Here is an 8,524-nt window from a genome sequence, read left to right as displayed (position 1 = left end):
CCCTCCACAATAGAGTATGGTATGCTTTTATCAATTTTACAATACACACTCTCAATACAAAGTACTTACTTGATCGTTGGAGAAACCTTTCTACAGGTTTACTTCCGACCGAATGTTGAGAAACTAAGGAGAATAAGTGTTGAAATCTAAAGGAGTGAACCATTAAAGTACAAGAAAGCACAACCAAGTGACTGACACATACAACAACAATTATTATCAATGCTATTTAGATTCACTTTATATATACAAGTATAAGAATAGTTATATTTCACATGATCCATATATATATGTAGAGATTAATTTTATAGTATAATTAATTATACTTTTTATATAATCAATTATGTTTAATATTTTATTAGTATTTATTTTTTTATTATAATAAAAAATAATTAAAATAATTGTTAATAACTAAATATATTTCACTTTATTCATTCCAAGCAAAACATTAACCTAATAAATATTTGTAGAGTATAAAACAGTTTTACGAATTTAAATAACTATTAAAGAGGTACATTTTTTTTTGTAGAACATTATATATATAATTAAATTTATTTTATAACAGGTTCCTGGGTAACATGAAGATCCAGAGTTTGCAGAGGAATAGCAGTATATGAAGAAGAGCATAGTTGTGGGCATGGACTGAAATCGGGTGAAAGGGAAATTTCAGATCCAGAGGAACAAGTTAAGAAAGAAGCATATGGGAAAGGAAAGTGATAACACGGTTCCGGGGTTGCAGAGCCTGAATCGCATGGTTTCAGAACCTTATTACCTCTTCCATTTCTTAACTTTCTTCTCATATTTCATCATTCGCACCTCCGCTTCCGAAGTCCTTGCACCTCATGTCATCCAACATCTCCTTCGTCGCGTAAGATTCTCTCTCCCTTTCGCTCTCTCTCACGCCTCTCTTCACAGATTACTTACTTTACTTCTTCTCCCTCTCTCAGGAAATACAAACGCTGCTTGTGTTCGCGATATTGGCCGTCATCAAGGTTCGCGCTGTTCAAATCAGATCCATTTTTCATTCCGCCTTTACGTTTGCCTAAAATTTACTAGTTGATCGTGTGAATTGTAATTGTTAACGCTAAAATTTGGGCATACCTCTCAAAATGTGAATTGCAGGTTATACAGTTCAATTCTAGGTCTTGTGCAGTTATTTATTAGTTTATTTTTCCCAAAAAACATTTTGTTTAGTTTACCATCACCATGCTAATCGTGTGGCTAGTTCATGGATACGTTGATCACTCTTTTAATATCCAACAATGCAATGAGTTATGGTTGAAATTTATGTAACTGTAAGTCGGTTGGCATTAATAATGAAAAGGGTTTTGCGGATTGGCGCAAAGCTGGAGAGTGATCTTTCTGCATTCTCAAATAAAGAAACTTCTCGTTTTGTGCCATGTGTTAGTGAGATTCTCTTTTACAAATATCTTGTGTGGTTAAGTCGCTCTGATTTTTGTCTAGTTTGTTGAACTGGGTGTATATGGTCGATTGATTAACTGTTGTTTCACGCACTGCTGCTTTTGACCTTGGAGAACATGTGTGCGTTGTATTCAATTCTAATTGTTTTTTGTTACAGGGAGCAAAGGAAGACAACTGGGAAACCTTTATAGCCTATGCACTTTTCCTTGGGAAGGTAATCACAATTGATGAATTTGTTGGACTTTTACAGCTTCCTATTCGTAAATCACTTCTCACTTGCCCCTTTTTATTATCAGTAAGATAGGGTTCTGGCACTTTTATTTTAATTGAAATTAATTTGTTTATATCATAAAATGACATCTTAAGTCTAACTAGATTAGATGGCTATTAAACTATGGAGCATGCATTATTACGATTTTCCTGCTCCTTGTTTATTATTGGAACTGCACAACTTCTGTTGTGAAAAAGTGATGTGTATGCTCGATGTGTTAAATCACTTTCTTGCTGCTGCATACTACCTGTGATTTCATTTATTTCTGTGTCTATATGGAAGTTCTCAAACCTTCTATCTTATCTTATTATTTCCAGATTTGTCTTTTTGTCCTAGCCTTTACAATGGATCGCCACTTAGCCGTATGGTATATTCTTGTATTTTTAGGTGGGTAGTTTCAGCTTATTTTGTGTTAGTTAAGCACAGTTGCCTTTTATTTACAGCATGTTTAGTTTCTTGCAATATAATTTTAACTATGAGAGGCACCATGAACCATCACACTATTATTTTAATTATTTTTAAAAAATATATTATATATATTATTTTCACCATTTTTTGCGATTTTAAAAATGTTTTTTATTGGTGATTTAAAAAGTAAGAAAATTATATAAAAAACTGCATACTTAATTGTCATAGGGTCAGATCAAAATGAAATATTAAGACTAATGATGCTTAATTGATTGTGCTTATATTTTGCATTTGGGTAACAAGTCCAAGATATGCGTTAGATAACTGCTGAAAGTAAATTATAATTACAGCCTCTAATTCTACATACCATTTTGTATATGCATACTTCTGATTATTTTCTGTGTTGCAGCGTTGCATATGTTAACACAACAACCTCTATTCCAAGGACTAGGTACTGTTGATTGGGTTTGACTGATTTGCCTTTACGATTTTGTTATATTAAGCATCTTATCAATTGAAATTATCATAAGAAATACAAGAACTTATTATTTTATTATAGTCATAGATCATATGATTAAGTTCTTTTCTCTTTGATTAATTCTTACAGGTACGTCCAGCAAGCTAACCCCATTGCACTTGGAAAGCCTGTTGACAGAGGGGACAACTACAAGATTTTGGCTGGTGCGTAACTTCAGTTGAATGGAATTGCTTTCTGTATCTTACGAAAACATGCTGTTAGTTTAGTGAATGCATTCAATGCACAATGATGATGACCTCTGGGAAACAGAGTATGGTTCAATAGCCATTTTATATAATGTACTAGTTCATTTTTACCCATTTTCTGTTTTTTTTTTTCAGTAGTTGGTGAGAAGAATTTACTTATGTGTTTTCCGTTTTTGTAATTTATTGGTCTACTAGTAATGCATATGGGTGGGATTGTTGGTGAGTCACTATATAATGCATTTACTTCTGTTTAAACCTATAATGCACAAAACTCCCTATCACTTTTGAAATAGAGTGGAAAGTAATATTAGAAATGTGTGGAGTTTGGTCATATCATTGTTTATGTTTTAGTTCTTTCCTTCTCCCTTGGTTTCATTTTTCTTTCTTTCTGTGAGTTGGCAGGTGGAATTTCGTTCTTCATATTCACCTGCTTGCATTCGCTCAAGTCAGTATTTTCCTGAGCTCTCAATTACGTATGTTTCTCTTTGACTTTTGTCTTGAACTATATATCCTCTCTCAAGTAAAATGGCTAAATACTGTAAACTTCAGGTTGTTGTACTTCTTACCTAATATGAGTAGCTTTTGTGCCTTTTATAGGTTTAGAAGCTGTCTAAATATTGAGTTTATTTGAGTAAACTTTTTTGTGTGCTCTATTTTCTTTATAATGCCCAAATGAAGGAAATGTTTTGGTTATAGTTTTTTATTACAATATAAAGTTGCCACCACACTTTTCCTGTTTTAATAATTGTTGGAAATGAACACGTGGTTTTCAAATTTGTCCTTTTTTATTTGTTTCCCAAGGTCTTCATTCAAATCTAACCAAACACATTTTCAAATTTTGGTTCTCTCTAAATTGAAATTAAAATACGAAATAAACAAACTAAATACTCATATTTATGGTGTTTTGCAGATTTTACCATCAATTGCAAAGCAATCTCATATTTCTTTCATTGTTTTTGGCTTGGAAAATTAAAACCACATGAACTAGTGTTGAAATCCCATATCAGCTAGGTCTAAGTATATGGCTAAAATACTCCCTAAAGTGACTTGGGTGATTCTCTTTCCTTAAGTTAGATTCTGGAACTGTGTTAAATCCAGTCTGTTATGAATTCTATTAAGGTATTAAAACCTATCCAATGCCAATAATTTATATTAGGGAAACTTCTTTACTGTTTACACAGCAAGTGTACGAAGTTAATTAGTTTGGTGAAGAGAAATTTATATCTCGCATCAGCAATTTCCATGAAAATTGTTGTGATTTCAGATTTTGACAAGTTCCATGAAAATTGTCGTGATTACAGATTTTGACAATTTCCATGAAAATTGCTGTGATTACAGATTTTGACAATTTCCGTACATTCATCTCTCTGGCAGATATTCAAGCAAAAATTTATCGTTTGGAATAGTTGATCTTGGTCTCTTTCCCAATGCTGCTGAAAAATTTGGAATATCTCTAAGTGGTACCTATTTTAATTGATAGATTTTTGAATTTATTTTCCTTCTTTTCACTAAAAGTACTTAATTTCTCTATTTTACTGTTATATTGTTTTTTTAGTTATTATTGTATAGTGAATATGGAATTTATATGATGCCTTGTGATTATCAGGAAGCATGGGCCAGCTTCCTACATATATCTTATTTGAGAATGCGGCTGAAGTTGCCCGCTTTCCAGAGTTGGATTTTGAAGCAACATATTTTCACCCTACGATTACAAAGGTTTTTGTCATATGTAGGATATATGCTATTTTGAATAGTGACTATAACAAGACCATCCCTGTTTAGAAAAACTTCACAAGCTCTTTATAAAAGGACAAAATAAGTTGAGTTTCTCATAAATAAAAATAATTTATTCATCTTAGTTTGATGCCAGATAGATGAAAGAACTTTTATATCAGTGAAGTGATAAATTGATTTTAACTTATAACAGAAAGTAAAAACTATTATGCAGAAATTTAATCAAACAGGTTCAAAATATGCTTTGATTTTAAAACATTGTCAATGCTCTGCATATCATTGAACACCGGCTGGGACTATTTAAAATTTGCTTCCCGCCTTGTTATCGTCACTGTTCAATTAATGTCTCCGATTCGTATAGTTTAACCGGACATATGGATTGTGAATTACAGGGGCTTCTTTCTCGACATTTTGAGCTTGATCGGCACCTTCTGGAATATTTTAATGGTAAATAGGTAATTTCTATACTACTATGTTCCGTTTACATTGTAATCATTTTAGATTTATTTGATGTAATGGAGCAAGTTGTTCTCAGAAATTTCGTCTCACTCCTCTCTAAAATTTATTTTGTAAAAGAATTCAAATCTTTTAGATGAAACAATGGAGTTTTTAGCAATAGTTTTGCCTGCTCTTTCTTCACTTTCCAGATCATACTCTCTCTACTAGGATATTCTCAACTTCCCCTCTTTAAAGTATGTATTCCTAATCTTGTTTATTTCGTCATCATTTATTCCTAAATATACTCGATTTGCTTTGGGTCTAGATGAAAAATGCGTGTAAGAATTATCTGCATTTCCTCATCCACGTGCATAAAGTTTTCGATTTGCTTTTAGATGAAAATGTATGTCTTGTCCTGATTTATCTGCGTAAACATACAGTATATCGTTATTTCCAGAGAAAGTCAAGGGAATATCATTCTCATGGCCTTCCTAAAATAAGCATAGAATATAATCCCCTAACTAAAATTACACATAATTAGGGACATAATGATACAGTTACATATATTGAGGAATACATGGTTACATTTGAGTTAAGAGTTTTGATAATAATAACAACATAAATTAGAATTGAACATATTTATTATTATGATATCGCCTTAAGTATATTTACGAATTTATGCTCATATTTTAATAATATTAATAGATTATTCTTTTAATAAAGGAGAGGAAACGTAACAACGTAGTTGATATTTTTATATATAAAATTATTTTTCAATGCACATTATTTTGGTTGTTAAAAAATAATATCCAAAAGGCAATAATTTATAATTTAATTGATTATTGATTATATTTGAATAAATCTATACGAGAACGTTGTGGAAGTAAATATGGAATAATTTAATTGAAATAACATGCAAGAATAATCAAGTTAATTCTAATAATTTTGTATATTAAAATTAAAGGGAAATAGGATTAGAATTACTCGACAATATCACGATGAAGATTGTCCTACAAAGGTTTAATTTTGAACAACTAAAAATACAAGATGAAAACAAATGTAAGGAACACATCTTAATACATAAATACACTTCTACTTTGTTATAGAAAGCATATCATCTTATCTTCTCATTCTTTAGCCTTTTGTAAGTTTGGAAAAAAAGAACTTGTGATATCTTATAAAGAAATATTTATTGTATATCTTATTTATTAATAATTTTGTTTATGAGATATTGTAGAATTTATTCTCTTATTTCTTTTCTCAATTTTTTTTTTCTGTTTTGATTCAGATTCAAAGAAATAACTTTGACTTTCGCATATTCGGCCAATTCACAAAGGTAACACTTCCTTTAGATTATCTATTCTGAAAAATATTAGACCATCTATCCTAAAAACACATAAATAACTGTTAAAGTCCAAGTAAACTCAATTAAATGATTCTTAATTAAAAGGATTTATTTATGATTATAGTTTAAAAGTTTATTATCAAATCTATTGAGTATGAATAAAATTATGCTCCTCATATATACACAAGCCTAAAACACTTGAGAGTTTGACAAATTTCTAATGCAATTCTATTCATGATTTGAATTAATTTCTTATTTTAAAATCTTGAAAATTTCTAATCACGTTTTTCATTATTCCTCACTTTCTTGATGAATGTTTCTGCTATCTCTATGCATTTTAAATGATCCAATCTGCAGTAAAGCTTTTTTATTATGTTAAAAATAGGGGAGAAGACAACGTAAGCGTCTAGTGTTGGGTGAACAACGTCTTAATACTAGGTATGTTTTGTGATGTGTGAATGAATATGTATATTCTAATGGTAAAATATGTTATGCTGAGAGTTGTTTTGGTCATCATAAAAAAATTGGAGATTGTTGAGACCCTGAAGGAACTAGATGACATGTCTTGACAGTCTGTTATGTCTCTTGATGTCTAATGAGACAAATGAGACATAGACAGTTCCTGATTCATATATTTATTTTTTGATGATAACAAAAATCATTTTAAAGATTTTTGCTAATATTGAAAGATATGAATAGTATTTTTACATCTGCAGTGAGTATCTACAATATGATAAACAATTTATTAGCAACACGTAGTTATTAGACAGTCTGATGAACAAATTGACTTGTAACATCGAAATATTTTGAATATACATATCTACTATATATGCATTCAATCAAAGAGATTTTCTACTCAAGTTTAAAATTTGAAATCGTGAAATCACTCTATTCATCCCTATTTTTCTAATATCTCTAAGTTTTAGCTTTTCTTAAACAAATTTGATCAAATTAACATTTTCAATTATCTTTTATCATGTTTGTGCATATCTTTGTATCGTTTCTAAATAAAAATATTTTGAACAACTGAAAATCTTAAATACTTTATGCCACAAAAAAATCTAGAACTAAAAGATTACTAGTTAAAGTTTCAATTTGTTTTTTACTAACATATTGTGATTACTTTTGAATTTTAGTTAAACAAATTCAAAGCAAAAACAAAATGAAAGATTGAGGCTTCAAGATTTTTGTTATTTTCTAGGATCGTCAGAAAGATGAAGATAAAAGATAATGCAAAATTCAATGTTAACCAATTGAGGATCAAAGGTTAAATTAATAGATATATAAAGAGATTGAAGGAGCAAAACAAAGTAAGGCAAGTCAAACAACAAAAGTCATATTAGTAATCTTGTTGAAAGTACAAAAGAGTTGTAACCTAGAGAGATGCTAATACTCAATGTAACCTGAAGAGGATAATACTTATTGAATCTAGAGAGGCGAGAATACTTGTTATAGTCAGTTGGTTACTGGAATCTCTTAAGTAATTACTTAAGGGGACTGGATGTAGCCAAGGTTTGGATAAACTAGGATAAATCTTTTTGTCTTAGTATCTCTTTACTTTTGTTGTTGTTTTAATTCTCACCATTGAACAATTTACTAGACGGTCTTACTATATGTTTTTGTTAGATGATCCATTAGATGGTATAAATAGATAGTTTAATTATTCACTGCGAAAAGAGAGTCTAAAGGTTCCATTCAACCCCTCCATTTGGAGCCATTGCACCTATAGTTACTTGTCAGATACCTAGACCTTTGTATTGATTTTTTTTTTATAAATTGTTTACCATCGTCAGTAACAATTGTATGAGGTATCTAGAATCGACATATTATGCCTCTCCACACAAATTTTTGAACTTGTTGGGCAATTATTATTGCCAATGACTCTACTTAAACAATTTGGTAAAGTAATCTAACACAAGGAGTACGAATAGGCTTTAACCCTTAGTTGATGAGAAGGGGTTGAGAAGGGATTAAGAAGGTCCATGTCCTAAATGGAAAAAGGCCATAGGGAAGAAATGTTGTGCATCTGTTTCGGGCTAACATGGATGATGTTGGCATGTTGTTGGCATCTTCTACACTTCTTGACAAATTCTATGCAATCTCCCCTTAAGTTCAGATAGTAATAGCTGACATGAAGCTCTAACATGAAGCACTTTAACCACATTGTTCGTCCCCTCGAATGTGTA

The 8,524-nt window shown here is 30.7% G+C and overlaps 1 protein-coding gene across 5 annotated transcripts; it reads left to right on the top strand.

Moving 5' to 3' along the window:
* Positions 1–556: 556 nt before the first annotated feature.
* Positions 557–7,053, top strand: LOC137813440 (Thioredoxin superfamily protein). 5 transcript variants are annotated; one of them, XM_090299801.1, is made up of 12 exons: positions 557–865; positions 945–989; positions 1,577–1,633; positions 2,008–2,077; positions 2,508–2,549; positions 2,706–2,779; positions 3,224–3,294; positions 4,196–4,281; positions 4,428–4,537; positions 4,948–5,002; positions 6,282–6,329; positions 6,724–7,053. In XM_090299801.1, the coding sequence occupies exons 1-11, from the start codon at positions 698–700 to the stop codon at positions 6,293–6,295; spliced, it is 792 nt and encodes a 263-aa protein (XP_090155927.1). In that variant the 5' UTR covers positions 557–697; the 3' UTR covers positions 6,296–6,329; positions 6,724–7,053. The 5 variants fall into 5 exon arrangements, 3 of the variants coding, with proteins under 3 accessions (XP_090155927.1, XP_068471794.1, XP_090155928.1); XM_068615693.2 differs by having other exon boundaries at positions 4,948–5,010; XR_016519323.1 differs by lacking the exon at positions 6,724–7,053 and having other exon boundaries at positions 4,160–4,281.
* The last annotated feature ends 1,471 nt before the right edge of the window (positions 7,054–8,524 follow it).

The sequence above is a fragment of the Phaseolus vulgaris genome, chromosome 1 (genome assembly GCF_051622355.1).
Source record: "Phaseolus vulgaris cultivar YP4 chromosome 1, ASM5162235v1, whole genome shotgun sequence".
Taxonomy (NCBI): Eukaryota; Viridiplantae; Streptophyta; class Magnoliopsida; order Fabales; family Fabaceae; genus Phaseolus; species Phaseolus vulgaris.
The sequence above is the reverse complement of the archived record's forward strand: the minus strand, read 5'-3'. Positions and strand labels throughout refer to the sequence as shown.